The 26,726-nt window shown below is 41.2% G+C and overlaps 1 protein-coding gene across 2 annotated transcripts in view; it reads right to left on the bottom strand.

Annotated features, from left to right (window-relative positions):
- The window catches only part of EPHA3 (EPH receptor A3), a 320,163-nt gene that overhangs the window by 1,720 nt on the left and 291,717 nt on the right, over positions 1–26,726 (bottom strand). For both annotated transcript variants that reach the window (XM_065406996.1, XM_065407004.1), the window contains 3 exons: positions 24,457–24,606; positions 22,119–22,312; positions 2,043–2,198 (listed from right to left, as the gene is read on the bottom strand). In XM_065406996.1, coding sequence (XP_065263068.1) covers positions 2,043–2,198; positions 22,119–22,312; positions 24,457–24,606 — 500 coding nt within the window. The remainder of the gene's footprint in view (positions 1–2,042; positions 2,199–22,118; positions 22,313–24,456; positions 24,607–26,726) is intronic.

Raw genomic sequence — 26,726 nt, 5'->3', positions numbered from 1 at the left:
TAATGTGTCTCTTTTACCATCTGTTATATATTGTTTACATCCAAGATATTGAGCTCTCTGCAGCAGTGGCTGTCTTTATATTGGTTGTTTGTACAGTAACTTACTCCTGGGATAATTCTGTGCCACTGTGTACGTGCATAATTTATGAGCTACACATATTTATAATTTTTTGCACAGAAAAAAGCTTCTGCCAGAAAGTTGCTGCAGTTCTACCTTTTGCCCACCAGAGGGCGCTGTGGCAATGGAACAGAGCAGCAGCTCCCAGCCAGCTAAGGAAGAGAAAGCCTGCCTTCTTCACGGTACTTTTTGGGCCACGTCAGGAGACAGGGGATATAGGGAGACAGTGTGGGGCTGCTGGGAGGTCAGGCAGGGGCTCATAAGGGCTAGTGGGGGATGAAAGACTGGGGCTAGGGCTGAATAGGAGTGGAGGCGCAGGGTCACATGGGCAGAGGGGTGGCTGACTGGGGGCACAGAGACACATGGCGATGGGGAAGAGAATGCAGAGCCACATGGGGATGGGGGAGAGGGTTCAGGGCAACATAGGAACAGGAGGATGGTTGAGTGGAGGCACAGAGACACATGGGAATTGGGAGGGGGCGCAGGGCCACATAGGGATGGGGGTGGCTGAGTGGGGGCACAGAGACAAATGGGGACAGAGGGAGGGGTGCAGGGCCACATGGAGATGGGGGAGTGGATGTCTGAGTGGGGGCTAAAGGACACATGTGGACAGGGAATGCAAGGACACATATGAGTGCAGGGACACATAGGGACAGGTGCAGATGTGCCTGACTGAATGGGAGAGGCTAGGGGTCAGCCAGGGTCTGCATGGGGGAGGGTCCCTAACAATCCTTCCCCGTCCCCCCAAAAAACCTGTTCCATGCTTTCCCCCCCCCCCACACCCAATAACCCTCCGAGTTCACACCCAGGCTCCTTCCCAGAAATTACTTCCCTCTCCCTCAGCTCCTCCATTACCCCTGACTCTCCCAAGCCTTTGCACTGCTTCTGAGGGGTCCGGGAAATACGGTTCTATATTGTAGTTTAAATGAATTATTACTCAGCATTCTGTATTTATATGCCTAGTAAGGAATCTATTTGTCAAAAAACATTTCCTGAATTTTTTGTTGTTGTCTATATTGTTACGGACATACTTGCTGACAGGTATTTTGAAATAAATGACCCAAAATAATTGAAACTGGTGTGATTATATTGTGTTATTTTGACCAATCAAATATGCAGAATTTTGCAGAATTTGAAAATATAGCTTGCATAATTTTTAATTTTTTTTTGGTGCAGAATTCCCCCAGGAGTAACAGTACAATGGGGCTCTGTGCAGTATGCCTAGACAATATTGCCACCAATATAATAAAGAGCAGTTTATAGGCTGAAATATATTTCTCCAAACATTCATCAAATAAAAGGAACAACAACAACAAAAATAAAGTTCTGGATGGAGGGATCTGTTCTCACAGACAACTTGGGAACAGATATAGTCAATAGAAAAAGTGTTTGCTATGTATAGCTCTTACACAGCACCAGTAATAGTTGGTATTTGTATTTTTGTTTTTCACAGCAAAACATTTAAAACTGAATTCTAAATCCCATTAGGACATTGTCAATGGCTGAACTTTTCAAACTGGGTTGCCTGCAGTCAGTTTCTTAAATAAACGTGGCCTGATTTTCAGAGGTGCTGGGCAACACGAGATCCCACTGACTCTTGGCCAATGACTTCTCAAGCCCTGATCATGTGATTGGCAGCACATGGAAAGACCTTCTCCTCACTTCACTGGGTTCTGTGTGAACACAGGAGTCTGCTTACACAGAGCAAGCTGCAGTTGTCCTCACGCCATCTGCAAAACGGTTTGTTTCCTATACATATAACACAACTAAATTTGAATTTAAAACACTTGAAAATGGCTTTTAAATACAAGAGAGTATTTTAAATCTACTCATGTTAAAGCTTAGTGACTTGTGCATGTTTAAAAATAAAAATATCCATGGGCAATACTGACGCATTATCATCACTACAAATGGCACTAACTTACTCTATGGAAATCTTGGCTATTGTGTCACATGAACTGTATTCCACCCCTGTGAAGATGTCCTTGCACTGTCCTGTCCGAAACCCGTTGAGCCAGTCATCTGTCGTGCGGAAGGCTGAGATGTCAATGTTGCTTTGGTCCAGGAGAAGATTTGATGGCCTGGAATAAAAAGAACGTGATCAAAGTAAGAGAGCTGGAGTAAACATAGATAGACTTTGTGTCTAAACTTAACACCAACACCAGCAGGAGTTTCCAGCTGCTTTCCTGTTCATCTATGGAATTTATCCACCACTGAGGCCTCATTTGTTCAAGCTGGCAGCATTGAGGAACACTGTGTAATCATCTGGTTTATGAGCTCCAACTACTCGGCTCATCTCTGTGCTTTAACTCACCGAAGCATTACCAGTATGTTATATATATTTTTACATTATAACTTATTTTTTTTAAACATTAACAAAGATGAGCCTAATTTAGACTATATTTATGTGACTTGACTAGTCCAAAACAACAGACTAGTCACTCAAGTGATGAGGTCTCTTAATTTCAAATTCAACTCATTGATGGTATAATTTACAGATACTGAGCATTTGGAATATTGCAGCCTTACGGAAAAATTCTAGATACTGCTATTAGAGCTGAAAGTACAAATAAATTATCATAGACTGCTGGGGCTTTAAAAACACCAAAAGGCCCATAACGGCTCAAAAATCACACAATGATTATTAAGGGAATTAAGAGTGTTAGTGGAGCAATTGTAACCCATGTGGAAGGTTTGTAATTTACAATGCACAAGCAGAGGCAAAATTAGGGAGGCTCATTATTGAATACAGTTAGCAAATTTTTCAAGTCGTTGTTAGAGCCCTATCTTAAAAAACTGTGGGCATCCCAAAACTAGAGCATCCACTAAGGCATTCTGCAAGTTGTTGTGAAATTATAACACAAGTTTCTTTTGACTTTAAAATTAATCATTGCTCACAAAGGGTGCTGAATTGACTGAACATAATTCTGTGTTTATCCACAAAACAAAGGATGACAAAGACACCACCCATGCAAATGTTCCTCTTTTCCTGCCCTCGCAAGGCACTTTAATTCACTGCTAAAGGAACCATGCTTAGATGCAACAGAGGGTCCTGTGGCACCTTTAAGACTAACAGAAGTATTGGGAGCATAAGCTTTCGTGGGTAAGAACCTCACTTCTTCAGATGTCTTGCATCTGAAGAAGTGAGGTTCTTACCCACGAAAGCTTATGCTCCCAATACTTCTGTTAGTCTTAAAGGTGCCACAGGACCCTCTGTTGCTTTTTACAGATTCAGACTAACACGGCTACCCCTCTGATACTTGACACCATGCTTAGATGGTAGGTCAAGTCTCCACACTCTTATTTCAGCCTTTGCTGCAACGTACAAATAGTTATCTAGAAATTAGATTGTGCCCATTCACTCACTTCATCAAAATCAGCATGCAAACAACAGATGGTAACAACTTGGAGCTACAACTGCCCTGGGCCAGGTCTGAAGTGGCGAGTAAAGGCCCCATATTCCATTAACAGTCCACTGAACCAGTCACACCAGGGCTTAGAGTAAGGCGGAGAAGTGCCTCCCCTCCATTTTGAGTCTAATTCAACTACTGATTCAGAACAGCAACCAAGTGCAATATTAAAATGTGTGACACATGCAAGCGTGCCAACTGAGTTGTATCTTTTCCAACCTCCACCTTATGCGGTGTCCCACATTGCTCACTTGTGTACTACTTTGTCTATTATAACCCATTTTCAGTCTGTATGATTTCTAACAGGAGGATGTTGTTGGATTAATAGCAATGGGGAAGTCAATGTGCTATTGAAAATAAGCATAAAAAGTGTGACAAGGTAGGTGAGGTAATATCTTTTCTTGGGCCAACTTCTCTACTGCCAGGAAGAGCTGGATGACTGATACTCCTGCATTTGGTAGCATTACAGAGGGCCATACTTGCTGCTCTCATAATGATCTACCAATGCAGCCATACATGGTGATGGGGCTCTTCTTTTCCAACATTGCTACTACACTGTAATGTCTTACGTTAGTGCACAGATGTGGACAGATGTCTGGCCTCCCATCTATTGACACTAGTTGTTTTTTCTCATTGCACTGTTATCTTTTTTCTAAGCTGCACACAAAGCCTCTGAATAGCCATGTGATCAGTACTCTTTCTGGTGGCCATGACATCTTAGTGTCCATATTAATTATTTCCCAGTCGCAACACTAATTAACATTATACCATTTCCTCCACCTGTGATAGTATCTAAGAATATGAGCCACTACAGTAGATGCTTGTTTGCAGCAAACCTTGTAAGAGCAATCGGCGCTTACGAGCAACATTTCCCTACGTTCCTGGGACCCAGTGAATTGTCAACACTCCCATAACAGCAACAGCTGCTTAGGAGCAACTTAGCAAAAGGGCACTGATATGTTGCTACTAATGACTGTCTACTGTATTCGCTTCAAATTTGACCTCCCTACAGCTACTGAGAGCCTGCCCTGATTCAGCAAAGCACACACTTAACTTCAAGCACATGCTCACTTTCACTGAGGTCTATTGTGTGCTTCAGTGCTTTGCTGAATTGAAGCCTTTTTTGCGACTGACTTGAGACTAAGGGACACAAATAACCTGAACTCAATTTTATTGCCCACCTGAAAAGGGCACAGGCTATACCATGAGCTCCTTCTACTGGAAGTTCCAACAGAATTACCCCAGTTTTGTTTTGGCCCTAAAAATCACCATGAAGCTTTTCCTCCAACTCTTATTACCGATCCCCACCTTCACTATCATTGTAGACAGGAGACAAACAATGTAAACCATTTGAAATGTATTAAGCACAGAACAAGACAGTGAAAATTAATGTGTCTCTTGATACACAACATCTGAACCACTTAGCAAAACAGGAAGAGCACCGGGACTCCTGCAACAGTGTCTGTGTTTGTTTCACAAATACACTATAATATGCTCCACTGAGCTGTGGACAGTATGCTGAAACAGGTCCTTAAATAACAAAAAGAGAGGTTGCCTGACAATATGCTGGTTTAGTGTCTGGCAGGAGACAGCCATCCTCAGCACTGAAGCTCTGTGTGAGGGCTACATGGTGGGCCTGCCAGCAGAAGAGCCACATCCTATGTGCACTGCAGAGAGGTTCACTGCACCAGCACCAAGAGCAGTGGAGAGGAGTGCTCAGATGACAGGCCACACCATCTGCATTTACATAGGTGGCCCACCCACATCAGGCAAGTGGCGTAAAGAGCTGTTGGGACTTCCCTGTCATTTCAGGCCCTAATCCTTGGCGGTTCATCTGGACAAAATCTAATTATTCCAGCTTAAGGCGGCTATCTGAATTTCTTCACCAGGAATCAGAAGCAAAGGAGAGTGGTTAGAGAACACGCTCCAAATGCCATGATTTAAAGTTAAATGATCATGCCATGTTACAGCTGGGTACATGGTTCATTAATATTTGTAATGGGAGAACTGATTTGGGTTCAAAAGACCTACCACCAAGCACTGTTCTCCCAAAACTTGAACAGAATCTGAGGTTTGGAAAAACTTTTAAGGCAGAATTTATGAAGGGACCCCAAATGGACTTAAGTGCTCAAATTCCAGTGAATTTCAGTGGGAGCTGGGTGAATAATTCTTTAAGGTTTGAAAATCCCAGCCTTAATCATTTTCATGTTCTTTTGCCCTTTTAAGTTTCATCAGGATCAGAAGTACTAAAAGAGCATGTTCATGTGGTACGTCTAACCCTGTTGGGGATTAGGAAATACCAGAATTCTTACGCATGCAATTCTGACCTCAATTTTTAAACTAAAGAAGTTTTGCTAAGTTCAAATAAGCCACTTTGACTTTTGGCTACATGTCCAAACCAAACCTTCCATCTTTGAGGTTTTGCCTAGCATTAGTTTGATAAATGGATTCCTCTTATAAATTATAAAATGCTTTCAGAAGGCAGGCTTTGGAAGTTGTGGCTGGCTGCTTGACTGCTGTAGGAAAAATACAAATATCACCACCTATAAAATTACCCAGACTGTGCACAGTGTACAGCAATGTACTGTAGGAGACCCATGTTTGGTACAAATCACTAGATTTTCCCTTTCTGGATCACTGGACACTACTGTGAAGCCAGTAAGAAGCTTCAGAACATGCTGCCTTAGAAACTGGAAAGGTCTTGATAATCAGCGCCTTTCAGCAGTAATTGTTGCAGCCTCACGTTCAATTCTCAACCAGGTTCAAGAGCAGCAACTCGGTATCTTCTTAGAGAGGGCAATATGTTTTGCCTGGCCACACTCTCTTTAAAGGCCGAGCAGTCAAACAATTGTTTGTTGTCTAGAGTAATGGGCTTGGGAGATATCTGAAGCCTGATCCTCCACTGATGTCAATGGTTGTCGCTCCATTGATTTCAATGGCACCATGACATTTTACACCAGCTGGCCCCTGTGAACAATCTTAGATGAAAAAGAATTTTCCTGACTGTCTACCATCATGCACCATTCCACTAAGAGAATAAAAGTGATAGAAGACACTGGAAAACAGTACAATAGGCCTGGTGGCAGGGGAAAAGAGCAACAAGGGACATATGGCAAGGGGGGGTTAAGGAAACAATTTGCAGACATGGCCTTTTAAAGCTAAGCACATACATTCCCACTGTCATGCCAAAAGCAGCCCTTAAGCACCTATGTAAGTGAAGTTTTGAACAGTGAACAGTTAGATGCCCACGTTTGGCAAGCAGGCCCAGGGTGTACCCAGTAGCCATATGGTTTACACCTAGCTAACTACTGTTTGTCCTATGAAGAGTCACTTTTTATTTATGCTTTTCTGGGTATAGCATCTGAAATCCCAAGATATTTATGAAGTGTGCTTAGAGATAAAGCATGGAGAAATTTCTTCTCTATTCAACTTTGTGTGTTACTTTTTTTTTTTTTTCATCTTAACTCTAATAAAACAGGGCCTGACTCAATTGCTTTGAGAAAGAATGAGCATAAACAAGCTGAAATAGAACAGGACCCTAGGATTAGGGATTAGAGTGGCCCAACAGAGCTTTTATGTTTATTACTTGGATCAAAGTATCACCAGGACAAAAAATATGACCTAATTTTTATGTAAGTGACCTCAGACTAACCAGCACTGTAAAGTATCATTTTTCTCCTTGTAGGATTCCAAGCAAAAATTAGTTACTTTCCTCCTCAGAGAGGACATCTGGACAGTTTATCAATGAACAGGAATTTGTGTCTCACTGTGAAGAGTCTGTGATGTCTCCTCCCATGCACCAAGGGAATGCTGGGCTTTCAGAGCATCTGCACACATCGGCATTTTTCTCCCCCTGACCCAGCCCCTAGACAGAAGGTCTGAACATGAAATTTATGGGCTGGGTGATGTGTGCCATGAGCTCACACTTAACTAGACAAATTAGATGGGTTGCAATCCATGCAGCTGTAAACGACATCCTGCAGGGTTCCACCTGATCTTTTACAGCTTTTCATAAATCAGTACCTACCAGCTTCAGAACAGAGTCATTAAAAAGAAATCATGGAAATTGCATGTTTGCTCAGGGGAAGTGAAACAGAACATTTCCCCGTCTTTTTTTTTTAGGCTCTTTTTGTTTTGTCCTCACCTCCACACCCCAACCGCTACATTTTCAAATTGTTATCCATCCCCTGGCATGGAGAAAATTATCAATGCTACTCATTCTTGCATTGTACATGGCTGGAGGCCCGTATTTGCTGACATGTGACACCCCTTTCCCCAAATAAATAAAAATACAGCGACAAATTCAACCGTGAGATGCCAGATTGTACTTTCTACAAAATGCCCTGCTGCAGTCAGCTTTCAGTGGACTGGACCATTGTGTTAACCACTGGAATTAACTCTTGTGTCATGCACATAAGCACAGAGAACCATGGTTTGCTGTCAGTAAGATAGATTTTGTCACAATGCAAGGAACTTTGTCACAGCACATCATGTCTAGAAATAAATATATAAACGACAAAGGAACTTCAGTCCCTGCTTGTACAAATCTCTACGATAGGTGTGCCAGCTATCCAATGAGAGAGAGATAACAATTTGTAATATTCAGGTGCCAAGACCACCAGAAGGATGAAGCACTACTTCTGTGTAAAGGATAGCATATTGCTGCTGGGTAGAGAAATCCCATATACTACCTCCTGGATTTCATGTTCTGTTTTTTCACCTAATCAATGCAACCTAATTCCCTATTTCTAAATTTGGAAATATCCTTTATACATTCACATTTAAAAACAGGCATCTATAATTCCTTTTTCTCTTACAAAAAGTGAAATGACACCTTCACTACATTGCTTTGAATGCAAAATGACTTTCTTTCTGGTGTAAGTAACTTCAAGCGCTGAAATTCTGGACTAATGATAAGGTCAACATAGTTATCTCCAACCTCAGAAAAACAGAGTGCACGTGAGGCAATTTTAGTTTTATCTTCTCTAGCAAATGGAATCATGAGTGTATGTGCTTCCCAACAGGAGACCAGTAAATAAATGTCACACTGAGGAGAAGTGGAGTCATTGTGTTTACTTTAATTATCCCTGGACCTTAAGGACTAGAATCTTTGCAGTTACAGCTATTTATGCCTGGTTTAAAGTGTCCCTCTGGCAAAATTAGTAGATGGTTCTTAAAATAAAATTTGCCTTGCTGTTTGGCATATTTTCTTCTCCCTCTGAGATTTCATATCATGTTTGCTTAGTTTGAGAGTAAACCGGATTATTGCTCCTCCTTGTTTTTGAGGTCAAAAGTGGGTACACTTTGTTGTTACATAGATCACCAGTTAGAAATTGCAAGCAGGTATCTTTCCCAGCTTCCTTTCCAAATACAGCTCACACTCTTTACAAGTACAAGCTTTCTTCCCCCCACTTTGCATCGTGGGTTTTGGCATTATTAACCAAGAAAAAAATGCAAGATATTAAAGATCAGCTCACACCTTTTCCTCAGACTTGGCTATTCCTGGGGTTCCTCACTCAGGAGTGCTCAGCCTACACCCTACACCCTTGCCCTCCAGACAGCCATCACACCCGTTTTATATTCAGGTGGGGGAATGGAACTACTTGCCTCACTCGACTCTTTTACATAGACCTCCACCCAGCCAGGCCCAGGGCATCTCTGGTTCCCTCTCACTACGAGGGACTAAATATGTAACCTCAGTGCCCAGGTGAGACTAAAACTGTAACCTCAGTCTCACTCCACAATTGGCCAGACCTGCATGTGAGTTCAGAGAGGTCCCCCCTTATCTGTCCATTGTCAGGGCAATTACCGATGAAGGATGTGTCTGGAGTTTCTATAGCTGCTGGTAATCAAAGTAGCTCAGGCTGTATTCAGCGATCCTGCACCAATGCTTGGATGCCCCCTGAGTCCACTGGGCTGGTTATTACCCTCCTTTATCTGTACAAGCAGTACACACACTGAAGTCTCAGCGCTCAGTCTCAGCAAGACCATGTGTTGCCCCCATTGTCACATTCTACAGAGGGACACAGTTTTTTGCATGTACTATTTTCCTCACATAAAGAACAGACCATAGGAAGGGCTGCTTGCACCTACCTAGAGTCTGGATGAGCGTCCTTTTTGGTTTTGACCTTAGCATTTCTTCAAAGTCACACTGCCTCATTTGACAGTCCTTGATTTATTTACACTCCCCATTGCCCACAGGCACAATACACACAACAGGAAGGGTCCTCCTAGACACTGCCTCTTCAGAGTGTCCAACCTCTTTTAGTTTTCTCCCCAAATGTTCCTTGAGCGGATCCTTGGATGATGTGTCAGGTCAGGGTTGCAGTCACAGCCCTGGTGGTTTACCGAACAGTTTAGCCTCCATGAAAGAGCCTCTTGCCAGCTTAGATAGTTGGCGCTGGTGTACCCTTATCTGCATCCTCCAAAGCAGACTATTCAAATCCTATTCTAAAATAATTCAGTCATCAGTTCTCCTGCAGTTCAGTCCTTTGGCTTGAGCCAATGCACTGCCTAGTTGTCCAACTGCTGGGCAAAAGAAAAGGGCTCACCCTGAAACAACTTGTTGGTACTTTTCTTCCAAGGTCCCCAGGAAGTCCAGGATGGCAGGATCTTGCTCAGGGTCAGATATTCAGCTTGTGCCTCTCTTGTTAAAAACCAAACACAGAGCCTAGGAATCCTCTTCCTTTGTCCCCCACAGAGGGGGTGATGTGCTGCTGCAGCAGACAGCTGCGAGTCAGTGAAAGTGACTAGATAAACCTATAAGTCATCACCTTGGACAGGTAAAGGTCAATACCCAATGCTAGTCTGAGCAGTGTCTCTAGTTTGACAATCCTCTGGAACATCTGCTTCAGGAAAAGTCTTTGCTGGTCCTGGTGTGCTGCTGCCCAGGCCTGCTGCTATAAGCTGCAGAAAGATCTGCTGCTGTAATTCTTATTGTTCCCTGACCCACCTCTTTCCCCTTTTTGATACCCCTTTTCCAGTGTGTCTTAAAAACAAAAATCTCCTGACACTACTTTTACATTTTCCAAATTGCTCTGAAAACATAGTCCGCATCCTATTTACATGGAGTCTAGCTTTATTAACAAAGAAAATAATAGGAGTAGCTTAAGTCTTCTCAGCCTTGGCTGCTTCTAACGTTCCTCACTCAGAGCTGCGCAGCCCACACATTAGGCCATCTCTCTCCAGGGAGCCATCCCCAAACCCACTGTATCCAGGTAAAGTAATGACTCAACAAGTCACCTACCTCAGTGTCAGTATAATTCACTTTACACTTTCCCAGCAGGATCAACACTGGCTACCAGGGTTGGATGTTTTAGGCCAAAACCACCACTGTGTACAGCAATATATTTTCAACTTGTTATACACAGTGCAGTGTTAGCTATGTAATTAAGCAACTGATGTCATGGTGTAGGGTATTTCTTGGGAATTCACGACTGGCTGAGAGTCTGCCCATTAACACCATCCAGTCATTATTGCTAAAACAATCTATAACCTCTTTAAAAGAGAAAAAAGTGCAATTAGAAGGCTTATAAAATGTTGTACTGGCTCCCTGTCTGTTCCATTTTGTGTCTGTGACCTGCCTTATGCAGACATCACATCTCACATTTGGCTGTATTGTGAATCTCAAGGCAGACTTAATGCTTACTATATCAGGCAATGGCTTTGCACAGTTTGTTTTCTAGCACTTCCAGCTTAGAATTTCCATTAATGCTAATGAGGGCTGCACAGTAAAAGCCCTGAATACTGAGTTGAGAATAACAGTATAGATCCCTTCCGAATCACACTAAACAGCAAGTAATAAAAGAGGAGAAGTTATTCTCCTTGTGCAGTAACTGGAGTTTTTCAAAATGTGTCCCCTTGTGGGTTGTCCAGTTCAGGTGTGCATGCACCCTGAGCCTTTAATTGGAGATTTTTGGTAGCAGTGCCCGTTTAGCCCGTGCACACACCCTACATATCCTTGTGCCCCATACTGAGGTCACAGAAGGCTACATGGGCGAACTGCCCTCAGTTTCTTCTCTATAGCAAAGAAACTCCAAAACAGTGGAAAGAAGGGAAGATAGTGGAGCACCGTAGGGGACACACATCTCGAAGAACTCCAGTACTGTACAAGGTGAGTAACCTCTTCTTCTTCTTTGAGAAGTATCCCTGTGGGTACTTTGCTTCAGGTGACTCCCTAGCAGTAGAGTTTTGGAATAGAGTCCATCACTGAAGAAAGAACTGCATTACCTACTGCAGCATCTGACTTCAGAGAGTGAAACAAAGGGGTGGAAAAAAAGGATCATGTTGCAGCCATGCAGATTTCAGCAACTGGAATGTCTTTGAGTAAGACTCTAGGGTAGATTGTGATAAAGTGCAGTCACTCATAAGGGAGATGGAGCCTGAGCAGAACAGCAATTGCCAATAATGCATCCAGGGATCCATTTAGAAAGTCTCTGTGTGGAGACAGAAGCTCCCCTAGATCTATTGGCAATAGAAACAGAGTCTAGGGGTCTTCCTGAATGGCTTAGTTCTATTTAAGTAAAGGACTAAAGACCTCTTCACATACAGTGTATGGAAGGCAGATTCCTGTGTAGACTGATGGGGCTTAGAGAGAAAGAAAGAAAGAAAGAAAACTGGAAGGTGAATAATTTAGTTAATGTGAAACTCAGAAGAAACCATAGGTACAAATTTTGGATGGGGTCATAATGAAATCTTCTCCTGACCATACTTATGGTCTCATTAGGTGGCATTCTGCCAAACCTAGGCACTGTTAAAGTGCCCTGGCAAAGAATCTTTTCCCTCTCACAGCCAGCAGAAATCTACTACTAATAAAGAACTAACTACTAATAAAAAGAGCAAACAGGCACACACTAAATTCCATCTCTGGCTGAAGGCGGTTGAGAAGGACCAGAGGGCGGTTAACCCACAAAGCCCTCTATAGCCTCAGTGCAGGTCATGAGGACGTGTAGGGTGCACGAGCAGGCCAAACAGGCTCAGCTACCAAAATCTCTGCTCAAAGGCGCATGGGGAAGTGGAGCATGCAGAGGGACACAATTGAAGAAGAACAAGGTCACATTCTGATCTGTGTCCAATGTTGATAATTCTGAAAGGTATAAATCAACCTCCAATTTATTTATTGTTTGAATCTCATTAACAGAGTCAAAATGGAGGCACTAAAAGGAGAACGAATGTTTTATTTATACACTAGACATAAGTCCTAATTATTTAGCATTTTAATGGGGAAAAGGGTCAATTTATTTACATCAGACTTGGTACCCAGGGCTGTTGAATAAAAAGTCATGGCAAAGAGTCTTTTCCTTCTTTAAGCACAATGGGAGTTAGTGCCAACGAGCAAAACTGGGCAGAAATCTCTTTGATCTCAATACGATTGAAATTATCATCATTATTTACTGGTATCTGGACAAGCCCAGTATGATTCCCTGATGAACACAACAGTACATTTGGCATTGGTTGGAATGCTTCAAGTAAAATCGGAGGTTTTTGCTCAACTCATCAGTCTTAAAATTCCTTGAGAAGCAAGTGACCAAAATTAAAGCAGGTCAGAAATGGATTTAAAACTCCCTAAAACATCCAGTTAGTGTCAGAAATAAGGCATCTTTGGATGAAGATGCTTGGCTGCCTGAGGCCTGGTCTACACTACCCGCCTGAATCGGCGGGTAGAAATCGACCTCTCGGGGATCGATTTATCGCGTCCCGTCAGGACGCGACAATCGATCCCCGAATCGACGCTCTTACTCCACCAGCGAAGGTGGGAGTAAGAGCTGTCGACGGGAAGCCGCGGAGGTCGATTTTGCCGCCGTCCTCACCGCAGGGTAAGTCGGCTGCGATACGTCGAATTCAGCTACGCTATTCGCGTAGCTGAATTTGCGTATCTTAAATCGACCCCCCCCCCTGTAGTGTAGATGTAGCCTGAGACTGATTTAGTGTAAGGCCAGTTGTAAAAACTAGAGCCAAGTGCATACTACATAACATTCTCCTTGAATGCTCATTTTAATTTTTTCTTTGACTCTGTTTCCTACCCCTACTGAGTTTGGTTTCTACAAATATTCTAGCAAACTACTTTTCGAGAAGGAATGTTCACAGAAATATTAAATTTCACTGGATAATAGCTATGGGAAGCTTTGAATTTGTAAATGTGAGTGACTGGACATTTATGTTATGTTTAACCAATCTGGGAACTGAAATGATACCACGTGATCTACATGTCCAATGAAAACTAACCAAGACACCTTCAGCTTCAACACTTGCAATAAACTGTTCACAAATAGTCTCCACACCAAAAATTACTGACAGCAATTATTCCTGGAAATAATTGCAAATAATTAATAACACATTCAAGAAAGTTAAATGGTGTTTGGGAACTACACCTCTACCCCAATATAACACGATCCGATATAACGCGGTAAAGCAGCGCTCCGGGGGGGCTGGGCTGCGCACTCCGGTGGATCAAAGCAATTTCGATATAACGCGGTTTCACCTATAACACGGTAAGATTTTTTTTGGCTCCCAAGGACAGCGTTATATCGGGGTAGAGGTGTATTTGTTAACAGAACAGTATGCATGATAAATTATTCACCCAACTTTTCATATACATTCTCAGTTGCATCGTGGAGAGAATTTCTTTTGATCCTTTGAATTTGCAAGATGCTGGACTATGTTAAAGGGATTCAAGCTTGCTTTTTAAGAAAAGTTGATTTTTTTGAGATATAGTAACATTTGCTGACTTAAATGGATTATCTTTCTAGATACTTGGACAATATTTAAACAGAGAACCACTGGAATGTAAAGAGATAAGCCTATTCGGTACACTACAGCATATTCTGGAGATAACACCACTTTTGCTGTTTTTTCAATAAGGTTAATTAGGACTATGATTATGAATAAAAAATAATAGTTTTAGGGCTCAAAGTCATGTAATTCTGTTCAGGAAAGAATGTTGTTTTTTGCACAAGATTGGCTAATTTTTATTACCGAAACCAGCAAATTAATGGAATTATGATGACATATATATGATAGTAGGAGACTTGCAACTTCACGGCCACTCCTGCAAATTACAATTTATGGGCAGACTCCTCCCCAGCACAGAGTCCCAGTGAAAATAATGGGACTCTGTGCAGGCAGGCACAGGGGCCAATCCCCACATTGCAACCTGCAAGACCAAAGGTCAAAAGATTATTGAAGAATTTTTCTGCACATTTACTTTAACAGCTTATCTGAAATATTAAGGACTAATTTCTGGTCTCAGATCCGCTGGTGCAAATGAAGAATAATTTCAGAGATCCGAAGAATTTCTCTGAATTTACACGTGTTCCTGAAAGCAGAACTTGGACCTACATTTTATTTATGATTTAGCCACATAAAATAAGGATTAGTTAACCAGGAAAATTATTTATTTTAGATATTAGTATAAACCACAATTTTAAATATCTTTTTAACCTGTTAAGTGCATAAAAGACAATATATGCTGCTTTACATTTTGTGGGGTGGTGTTGTCATTTTAGTACCCCCTTTTTAAGTTATATGACTTTTCAGAAAGCCTTTGACAGACTGCAAATAAAACTTGAACATGTTAGTTCTCTTTAAAATAGGATAAGATGATTACTATATCAAAGGCACGCTCTTTGGAGCCATTCAAAGACAGCTTGTAAAAACAAAAACGAAATATCATTTCACAAGCTTCTGTGAGCAAGACCTGTGCTTTATTTCTGTAAAAATTACCTTAACGCGAGGACTGACTGTGAATTAGTTACATTTATGGAGGCCACAAGCAGGAGAGGTAAAGGGGAAAAATAATAATCTATAAAGCAAGAGTCATCCCCAGTTTGGTCTTCAATCAAATGGTTTTGCTGAAGCCCTTCAACTTTACCAAATTAGAACAAGTTTGCAGCAATTACTAGCCCTTTAGAATATTTTGTAATGATTTAGTGCTGTAAAAACAGCCATGTTTGCAGATTTAGAAACTGAATCCTACTAACTAATGATACTTAGCCAGCATGTCACACTTTTCATCTTCCAAGGACTTTGCAAATATTAACTAATTAATCTTCCTGTGAAGAAGGCATGTGTTATCCATATTTTACAGATGGGCAGAAAGGTTAATTTAGGACTTGCCTACACAAACATTTAATGTGTAGCAAGCTGGGGTGTAAATCTGCCCATAGTAGCCTGCTACATAGTAAGTGTCTATTAGGACCCTGCTGATGTGCACTAACATCTCGTTAGTACACTTAGATCTACTAATGTTTTGAAGTAGGGTAGATCAAAGTGTACTAAGAAGCTACTAAAGTGCATGTCAGTGGAGTCCATGTCAATACTCAGTTTGCAGCAGGCTATTGTGGGGTAGGTTCACACGCCAGCTTGCAACAAACTAAATGTTTGTATGGACAAACCCTAAGTGACCTACCTGAGATCAGAGTCATTCTTTCTTCAGCGTCTATTAGTAGTTGTTTAAAAATATGTTGTGTCTTGCAGGCAGGAGTATGTTAAAGCCAGACAGCAGAAAATGTTGGTAGCCTCTCTTGTAAAAAGCTATATGAGCTGATTAACGCTACCAGTTTTATTATATCTATCCTTCATTAAAAATTGCTAATAGTTTCTGATTTGCAAATTGTGTGGAGGAGCTGAGAGAAAGGAAATTTTATGAATGAGACATGGAACTATTGTTTTCAGTACAGTTCCTAGCTTTTCACTTGTCACTCTCAAAGCACATTACCAAGAGGTAGGTAAGGATGGTAGAATTTTTTCTAATCTCAAAATTCAAAAGAAAAGAACAAATCAGAAAAGGAAAAATGTCTATTTTGGGGGGATTCCCTTCCAAAATTTTGTGATCAACTATAGAGCTGAAGGAAATTTTGCAAATGTAAAAATCTAACAGAATTTAGAGTTTAAATTTTTCAATTTTGGGGGGAAAAATGGGGAAAATGTTACTTTTTTCACTAATCCCCACCCCCCCAGTTTGTTTGACAAGTTCTATGAATTAGCCTATCTCCATTTTAGAAACAGGGACAATGAGGCACAAAGAGATTAAGAAATTTTGCCATTGGCAAATAATACGCTTTCTCCTGATTAACCAGTGTTGACTTGCACAGAGACTCCAATCTCAGGGAGACCCAGTTGCCACTAAATTATGAAGGGTGGCTTAGCTAAATTTGAATGGAGTGCGGGGGGGTGGCACACTCAAGTTCTGTCCTGCCTGCATGCTGTGGTGAGAGCCAATGGGCTGGACTGGGGACCTGGGCCAGCCCGGTGGGACAGGAACTGCTGGGGGTTGAGTGTCAGCCGGCTTGCTCATCAGCCCTCACACCCCCAGGGGTAGGACTTGCACTCCCCCCAGTCACATTCCTCTGGGGCAGTAAACCCCCTATCAGCAAGGGTGGAGGGAACCCGGTTTCCATAGTGCACAGGGCCACAAATTTTTTAATCCAGCCCTGCTCCTCACCCCCAGTTCAGTGCAATGTTACCTGGACACCATGCTATGCCCATTAACATGACACATTGGGGTCACTGCAGTGCTTTTAATGTATTTTTAATTACACACTTGTATTTTAATTATATATATATTTATTTAGTTCAGTGCTCTCCCTGATTATGCCCATGATGCTATTATAAAATTTGAGCCATCACATATATAATAGAGACATTTTTTGCTTGAAATCCAGCCAAAAAACTTTGGACAATGAAACTTGAAGAATTATAGAAATCCCTAATCAGCTTCAATAGCTGACAAAAAAAAATGAAGTGTCAGAAGCCTATTTCAGAGTTTTATAGTTTGGGAAATATTTTCAATTATGCAACTCTTGGTTTTCATTGTCTCTCACAAATGAAACAAGAATCATCAAACCCTGTTGGCCTCCAGCTTCACCAACTTGTTACGGGATGGATGAAGTATTTCTGACTCACTCATTGAATTCTGGAAAGCTTTCCATCTCTTTGTAATTGAGTGAAATGTTCATCCATGTGAAAGTAATACACACTGGACTCAAAAAATAATAAGTCCAAGTACAAATATAATGGAATTGATAAAAACTGGGAGAACTATGAACTCACTTCCAGGCTACAGATATCCAAACAACCTAGAGATTCAATTATAAAAACCAACATAATGCTCAGATATCAAGAGAGAACAGCAGGACGTGAATGAAAGGAAATTATGATTAGGTTATGCAATGCTTTGGCAAAATTATATGACTTGCACAACTTCACTTGTTCCGTATTCAGTTTCTACATCAGTTTGCAAAACTAGACACTTACGTGTACAGGAGAAGGCATAAGGGATATAAACATCTGAGCCCACAGAGTACATACACAGCCAAGTAAAGAGAGACTTCACAAAAAGACTACCTAATTGAAGAACATGGATTTCACATGGGAAAGAAAGCGTGATGGGGTGTATAAACCCCACAGCAGTGGTAAAGAGGTTAAAAAGCTGCTGTGGGCTGGCCCTGTAAGTCATGTCAGGGGTGGAATAAGGTCTTAAAAGCAGGAATTTCTAGACTGTTGCTGAGAGAGCAGACAGTGACTCTTACAGCTCCCAAGAGAGACCCTTGGACACCTTCAGGGGGTCTGTTCTCAGGAAGGCCATTCACTGTGCCTACAAGGAGACAACAGACTTCACTGTACCATCCGGGTAGGATAGGTTCAGGAAGCCACAAGGCGAGCATTTAAGTAGTTGATATCACTACCCGCGACCCCTTTCAAGGTTACAGAATCAGGGACTATATTAAGGGGACTAAAAGAGTGGGACCCAGGAACCCCAATCCCTTTAAACACAATCATATTATTTGACTTAATTTTTGTATCACAGACTCCTGCTTAGGCAGAGGGGGACACTTGTATGAAATATGTGCAGACTGAGGCCCTGGATTCAGCAAAGCACTTAAGCGCATGCTTAACTGACTTCATTGGGATTCAAGCTAAGCACATGCTTAAGTGCTTTGCTGAACTGGGGCCTAACATAAGGGAGAAAGAAATGCAACAGAGGAGAGTGATAAGTTATATTGCACATCTATAGTAATATGCATGTAATTTGGATGTAAGAAGGTAGTGATTATTTGAAACAAACATCGGCGGATTACCAAACACATTTAAACATGTAAGGTTAAAAACGATAAAAAAGATGATTTTATATCTATAATATCTTTTTAAAAAATATCATCAGGCAAAATATATTCCCACAGAAATTATTTCCGATCATTTGTATCCTTATATCCAGGGGTAATTTCTACACCTACCCGCAGTCCTAGAGGTTCCTGTATGCAGCAGAATTAAGTTGGTTCCATTGGGTGGGTGTGTGTGTGAGAGAGAGAGAGAGAGAGGGATTTGCAGGACATCGCTCCATGAGACTTTCGGCATGCTTTCAACAACAGGATTCTAAGAGCAGGGCACAAGTGGGGGTTGAAGGAGGGGTGGGAGCTACTGCAATGTAGATCCACAGGTGATTCCTAAATATTGACAAGGGCATAGGTGTCATGGGAGCTACTACAGTCTCAGGTAGCTGCTGTAGAGTAACTTGTGGGAGAGGAGTCCTCCAACCTAGCCCATTGGGCACAGTCTAGATACTTGGACTGTGTGTTGGGGGGTGGGGTGGGGGGGAGAGGGTCATAATGCTTTTTTTCCTGTTGCATATGTCTATTCCTCTCATGCCTGCAGAGAGTAAAGGGAAATTTGCCAGAGTACTGATAATGAATGTGTTATGAAAACTACATGTCCCTGTTTGCTATTATGACAGGGGTTATGTGATCACCAGGGTAAATTCCAGCACACAATTAGGGTATGTCTACACTGTAATTGGAGGTGAGATTGCAGCATATGAAGACCTATGTGAGCTTGCTTTGATCTAGCTAATTGGAGTAACAATAGAAGTGAAGCTAAAGAAGTACAGACTGTTCAACCCTACCCGCGATCCTGGGTACGTACTCAAGCAGCTATCCTGAGCTGAAGTCCGTGCTTCACTGCTATTGTTACTCCAGCTAGCTAGATCAAAGAAGTGCTGCAGTCATACCTCTGGCTGCAGTATAGAAACACCCTGGCAGGCATCTGCACAGGAAGACTGGACTAACTCTTCTAAGCATCACCTATTCACCAGTAATTAAAGGACAAAACAGAGAGCCGACTGCTTTGAAGTTCAACCTGACCCACTGGTGAAGATGCATAAATTTGGACAAGGCTCAGGGTCCCAGGGCAGACAGAAGAACTTTGGGACAAATAAAAGTCTGCCCATGAACTCAGAGGTTGTCTCGGACTAAGAGAAAGGGCCTGCAGAGAGCTGCAGGCTGGGCCTCGTGCTCAGAAGGGGTGACTGGGATGAGCAGAATCCACCTACATGGACAAAGAAAGGATAAGGTTTAGGTCAGATAAGATGAATAGAGGCAGTTATTGTTTCAACCTTATTTCTTTCTGCTTGTCACATTTCTATGCACCAATACTTCACACTTGTTTTTGAAGACGCTGTCCTGAGTCACAGAAATCTCATATTGGTCTCAGAGAGAATTCTAAAATAGGACTCAATGCCCAGTTGCGCCAGCTGAGGTAAATATGGTTAGTAAACAGGGAGTGCTGTAACTTGATGATCCAGTCTCAGGTGGGGTGAACCATGGGGTTCCAATCTCTGAGATATAGGCCTCTCACTTGGAAAAAGTGCCCGCAGAGGAACAGAGAGAGCTCACAGGTGCAACTCACCCCTGAACTGTAGCAACTAGTTTCTGAATACTTTGGTATGTAGGGGTCACAGAAGAATTCTGTGCATGGGTTTGGTATTAGATGGATGAAACAAATAACTATTTTGTTTTAAATGCTAGAAAAACGTATGCATTGATGCCCACAATCCAAAACTAAAAACAAAATAAAATATGGAAATTATTCCCAGCTCCAAATGCAGCTAAACACTAATGCACTTGCTTAAATTTAAGCACATGCTTGTGTCTTTTGCTGAACTGGGGCCTAAAAGACATTTAGCACAAACTCTTTTAATTGGGGAAGGTAATGCTTAAACTAATTTGGTTTTAATACAATCAACAGCCATATAATATGGAATAGCTATCCTAATAAACTTTTATCATTCACAATGTGTTAAAAACCCCAGCAATTAATTATTAAAACATATTTACTGTGCAGGAGAATCAAATCTCATTATATGTTTTTAATAAGCAAGCCCATTAGTATCGTTGCCTTCTTCTGCCCATTCTCTTCTTTGTGTACTAGTGGGAGAGAGGTGATTAGACTAGCAAGCTTCTACCTCAGGGGAAAAAAAACACTGCTTGGGGCAAGAGGAAAAGGAGCCAGGTCAATTCTATTTACATAGCAGGCTTAAACACTAACCAAGTTTTTTACAGCTCCACCCCCATTTCCCTTGTTATGACCTCCCCTTAGCTCACCAGGATGGAACAGAATTTAGATCTAGTAAGGGCTAGGTCAGCTGTGGAAGACAAAATATTTTAAAAACAGATAAAAAAAGAATAAACCCCTGGGATTCATTTTTAAAGGACATTTAATATTATACTTTGTTGAGCCTCTCTCCTGAAAAGATGGCCCCCTCAGGTCATTACTGTGACACATGTGTAACCCACACCGCCACTACCCAGGCTGTACCTATTCTGTGGATATAGGACATCAGACTCCAGGCTGTCAGTCTGGGCCCTGTGATCAGCATTTACACTTAAAATCAGGGCGCAACCCCCTTTTAAAACAGCCTTAAAATCTTCATAGCCTCTACATAGCAGCCTCTTTAAGAGCCAGGTATTTTATATGCAGTACAGACCTGTTAAACTGTACCCTACTTAATCAGAACTATGGTATTTAACCATATCCTGCTTCTGTCCTCAAATGCCAGGGCATTCATCAGTTATTCCCTTCTCTTCATCAGGACACTGCTTATGTCCCAGAACTCTCTGGATAAACAGGATTGTACATGAGTCTTTTTAATGCAATTAGAAGCATTGTATCAGCATTCATGTTAGAAATGAGATCCTTATTAAGGCCCTGATTCAGCAAAACACTTTGGTACATGCTTAACTTTAAGGATATTAGTCCTACTGAAGTACATGGGAGTACTCCCGTGTGTAGGTAATTTGCTGGATGAGGCCAGAAGAGAGTGGGACATCACATACCTTTTCAGGAACACAATTCAGCAAGAGATTTATGCACCTGCCTAATTATAAGCATGTGAGTCGCTGGGTTCTAGTTAATGGGGTTACTTATGTGCTTAAGTACCTTGTTGAATCAGAGTAGCTGTGAGATACTGAGCACCCTCAGCAGCAGCTGAAGTCAGTTGGGGGGGGGCAGGGATTTCATCACATTGCAGGATCAAAACCTATATGACTTGCAGCTCAGATATTCATTTACCCGAGTTTAAAACTTTTCCATCTCATCTTAAAATTAGCTGGGTTTGCAAACAAACAGCTGTTATATTTTTATTTACAATAATCTCTTCTGACCAGAGAGCGGAAAGCTTCCTCTAGCCTTCAAGCATGCAAATAAGCAATGGATAAAACCGAGAAAGTGGATGGACAAAGCAAACATATTTTAATTACTGTAGGTGAAGAAAGCAAATATTTATTTTCATTAAGTGTGATGTAGAATTTAACATGTCACCTTGCAGCCGCATTGGTGATTATTTTCAGACTGCTGGGATTACGGATCAGCTTGTCCAGGATGCTGACAATCTGCTCAAACTTGGGTCTGTTGTTTCTGTCTTTCTGCCAACAGTCCAGCATCAACTGATACAAGGCAGCTGAGCAGTCCATAGGAGGTGGTAAGCGGTACCCTTCATCCACAGCCTTGATTACCTAACAAGGATAAAAGTTTTTGGAAAGTTGAGGCAATTAAATTAACTTATTTTATCAGTCCTGTGAAACAAATTAGCACAGACACTTTATGTTTAAACAAATGTGTTTATTCACCAGTTGTCTTGCATTGTAACACTTCTGGTTTATCTGCAAAGTAAACCATGTTGCGAATTAGATATACAGAAAGTGCTACAGGAAGGTTAAAATACAGTATGAAGAAAGTGAGACTCTTAAAAAAAAATAAAAATAATAAATAAACTTCTCCAAACTCACAAGGATTAGATTAAAGCCACGAAAATGCTACATTTCATAAGATGTGGGCTCTATTACACCAAAGACCAGATTGGTGGACAGTTGGGGGACATTTAGGACTAGAAGCGTTGTCCCTCCCGATCTGATTATTGATCATTTGATTTCAATATCTTCATTAATAAGTATTAATACTTATACTTCAGAAGACATCAAAGCCACCATTTAGGTATCTTTAGTGCTATATGCTTTCCCCTATGCACAGCTGAGCTCCCATTGTAATCAATAGGTTACCTCACCAACTTCCCAATGGAAATTCTGAGTATGGGGATCCTTGAAGAGAGGACAGCACATAGTCTTTAGATCATAATAGATCTCATTTTGGCAGCAGGTTGCTAATATGACAACTTCATACTGTCTACTGTACAGTGCAGGTCAAATTATCTTCTTCTTTGCCTAGGCGTGACCTCATTGAAATCAGAGACTTGATGTAAAATTTTGCCCTGCATCTAAAATTTTATAAGATTTTTGTATATGTTACCATTTCCTTTCTCTTCTGGTGTTACAATCCTCCTTACCACTCCAGATAATAGATTTTGCATATGAGTTACAAAATTACATATCTGAACTAGATGATGATATAGGGGATATTACACTAGCATTTGTGTTTTCAGGACTGCTAGATTCCAAAGCAGTGAAAACTGGTTTGAGACAGGAATCCAGCTAGAAACACATTATGTGGTTTAAGTAGCCCTGTAGTGAAAAAACACACACATACACTTGCCCTATATTTCATTTTAATATGAACAGCTATTGTGGAAGGCATCCCACTACAATCTAAATGCAATTAATTAACCCTGACCAATAGTAGACCCATTATGACACCTAGTTAAAAAGAATACAGTTTTCTGTTCAAGTCTGAGATACAGCCAAGAGTCCTTAGTTGAAAGAGACAGTTTTGTTTTGTTTTTTAATGAATTTTTGTATTTATATTCACATTTTTAGGCGAAGGCGGAAAGAAAATGCTCTGCCAGCTTGATTCTAGTTGCCATTTCTGCTCCTTTGTTTGTTTAGTGTTAAAAATTGGACATAGAAAATCTTTGCCCAGCCCATTTGTGACAGAAAGTTATAGTTTTACTTCTATCCAAAAATGTTGGGTTATAATTGACTCGTGAAATATATCAAGAGAAACAACACAATAGTTTTTTGTTTTTAAATAATCTTACTTTGGGAAATGCTATCCCTCTAACAAAACAAACATGTTAGCAGAGATGCATTAATTAAACCCAAAAAGCATGGCAGACCTGTATAGTTTACTGATGTTACATAGACATAACTCCACATTAAAGGTCTTCTAAACAAATGAAACTATCTCCCCATGTTATCTGTTGACTGCCTCCAGAAAATTTTTTGTTTAATTCAAGTCTTAGTACAAATGCTTCCATTCTCTTCTTCACAGGCTCCAATAACAACTTACTTTGTGCATTCAACCTTTATGGAAAAATTATATAGACTGTTACAGAGATGGAACCAAAAGGGATCTACAGACATTTAGCCTGGTTCAATTAAAATGGCTCTAAAAACCCCTGGAGTGTAAAAAAGAATGACATCTTTCCTGTAGACTTTTAAAAACCATCTTTTAGAATATCTTAGCACAAATATAATTCTCTGTTACATTGTACATAGTGGTCCAAAAACCTTTTAGAAAGATTATCATTTTCATTTAAATTCTACAGGTCTTTTCTACAAGCAGGGAGACTTGGAAACTTTTCTTTTTACATCTTATTCAATGTCAGTGTCAAAAACTAGGAGCCACCTGGCTTCATTATGCTCCACTTCCTCTCACAGCTTGATTCTTTATTTGACAACATAACTCAAGACTACAATATACTCACGTCCTGATTGGACATCTCCCAGTACGGTCTCTCTCCATAGGACATCACCTCCCAGAGGACAATCCCATAGCTCCATGCATCACTGGCTGATGTGAACTTGCGGTATGCAATGGCTTCTGGCGATGTCCATCGGATTGGAATCTTCCCACCCTGGAAGCAGAACAATCCTTTAATTATTGTAACACATGTACATCTACATATGCTTTGTTACCTATAGCCATGTTTATCATATGGAATAGTAAATACCTTAAGTTACAAAATTCTATTACCATTTACCACAGAAGCAAGCCATTTCTTATACACAATGGTTTATATAACACATAGTGCATTATATTGTATCACAAAACTCTTCTGAAGCTCTACGTGTATATATTTTTTCTATATAAATCAAATCATCAATGTATTTATTTACACTTAAAGAAAGGGTAGATGAGCCAGTCTCACTGAATTCAGGTGGAGAAGCAATAATATGTCAGGGGTCACATCCTCAGTTATGCTCCAACCCCTTTATGCTGTCCAAATGGGGCAGAGGGGCCAGATTCTGGCCATAAATGGCCAGTGCAGATGAGCTTCCTGTTAGTGTAAAACTGGCAGAATTGACTCCTACACTTCCTGCCCCACTCTCATGTTTTGGGGGAGGGAAGGGAAGTGGTGCAGCTCTCCTTCACTAACGCCAATCCTCTGCTTGCATAAGATCCATGTGGATCACATGAAGGGGCATACTTAGACTAATGCTGGGGTTAGGGCTAGCATCGATCAACTCTCAGAGTCAGGGGACAACTACTCTGTTTGCACCTCTTTGTACAGGCGAGAATCTGGCCTAAGACATTTTTACTGTCATGAGAAGAGCCATCATTAAATGATTTAAACTTGGAAAAGAAGAAAAACTACTGTTAAAATTAGACCTGTTGTTATGGGGAACATCTCTCCCTGATTGAGACCACTGTTTCGTGCCATAAACCAAATTAACAAAATGCACGCAAGGAGCCTCAGGCTGCGTTTCTGCAACACGAGAACTAGAGGGAAGAGACTGAGTCACTTTCCAAAGGCGCCAGCTTTTACAGAAATCTGTAAGTCTATGATTTGGGGTCATGCATGAGGAAACAAGCCCATATTACACAGTAAAAGAAAACTTTGGCATAAAATAATTCAGAAATGAATATAATTGAATGCAGAATACAATGACAGGTTCAAGTAGTTTCCAACACCAGGGATGTATAGTATATATAGCACTGGTGAAAGATCCAGCTCAGGCTTCAGTTCAAATTATATCAATATATACGAACTTCCATTACTGCATAATCTGAGTGCCTCACAATTTGTAATGCATTTATCCCAAAACACCCCTGTGAGGCAGGGAAGTGCTATTACCACCATTTACGAGTTGGGGAACAGACCTCCCCAAGGACAGGAAGTCTGTGGTGGACCTGGGTCTACTGGGTCCATCGCTCATGCCCTAACTATTACACCAATCTTCATGTCACATGAATCCCTCAAAATTGGATGGGTTTAGTCCCTTTTGCTGTCCCCCATCACTGTAAAATAAAACCCCAAACAAGCAAAGAGCAGTGTTTGAAGCCATTTCCCAGAACATAGATTTAATCCATGTTCCAAAGCCAGACTGGCCCTACAGTCTTCCTCTTTCAAACTCAACACCCAAAATGAGATGTCCCCTACTCACACTGAGTAAAATGCTTTGTATTTGTATTTACAGGTTTTTCCCACAGCCCTCTTTGCTGTGGCATTAGAGAGCCACACAAACATTCAGAAATTTATGGTCTTAATACCTCTCTGAGGAAGAGGAATAATACTGTCCTCTTTTCATACATGCCCAAGGTCACACAGTGAGTCTGTGGCAGAGCTGAGGATTAAACCCAACTTTCCAGAATCCCAGAGCGCTAACCACCAAACCCACTGCTTCAACCCACTATTTCTATTAGATGTATTTATTTTTTTAAGCATACAGTTTGTCTATAGCAGTCTCTCCAGGGTCACACAATAAACAAGTAAATGCAAATAGAAGAGCTGTAATCTAAAGGTACAAAACACCCCACCCCCACATATACTCCAACTCTGAAACTCTCCTGTTCATCTCACCGGCTCAGAAACAGCCCGAGTAAACAATAAGCCATGTCACATGACTGAGTTCTGTCAGTGGAAGGGGAAAGTGATTTGAGAAGCAAGGGCCTTACACTGAGACTGGCCAGTCTTCAGAAATACAATTCTAGGGACTATCTCCTTACATGTCCCAGCTGCTCTCAACTGTCAGG

The sequence above is a fragment of the Emys orbicularis genome, chromosome 1 (genome assembly GCF_028017835.1).
Source record: "Emys orbicularis isolate rEmyOrb1 chromosome 1, rEmyOrb1.hap1, whole genome shotgun sequence".
In the NCBI taxonomy this organism is placed as follows: Eukaryota; Metazoa; Chordata; order Testudines; family Emydidae; genus Emys; species Emys orbicularis.
Note: the sequence above shows the minus strand (reverse complement) of the source record. Positions and strands in the feature narration are given on the sequence as shown.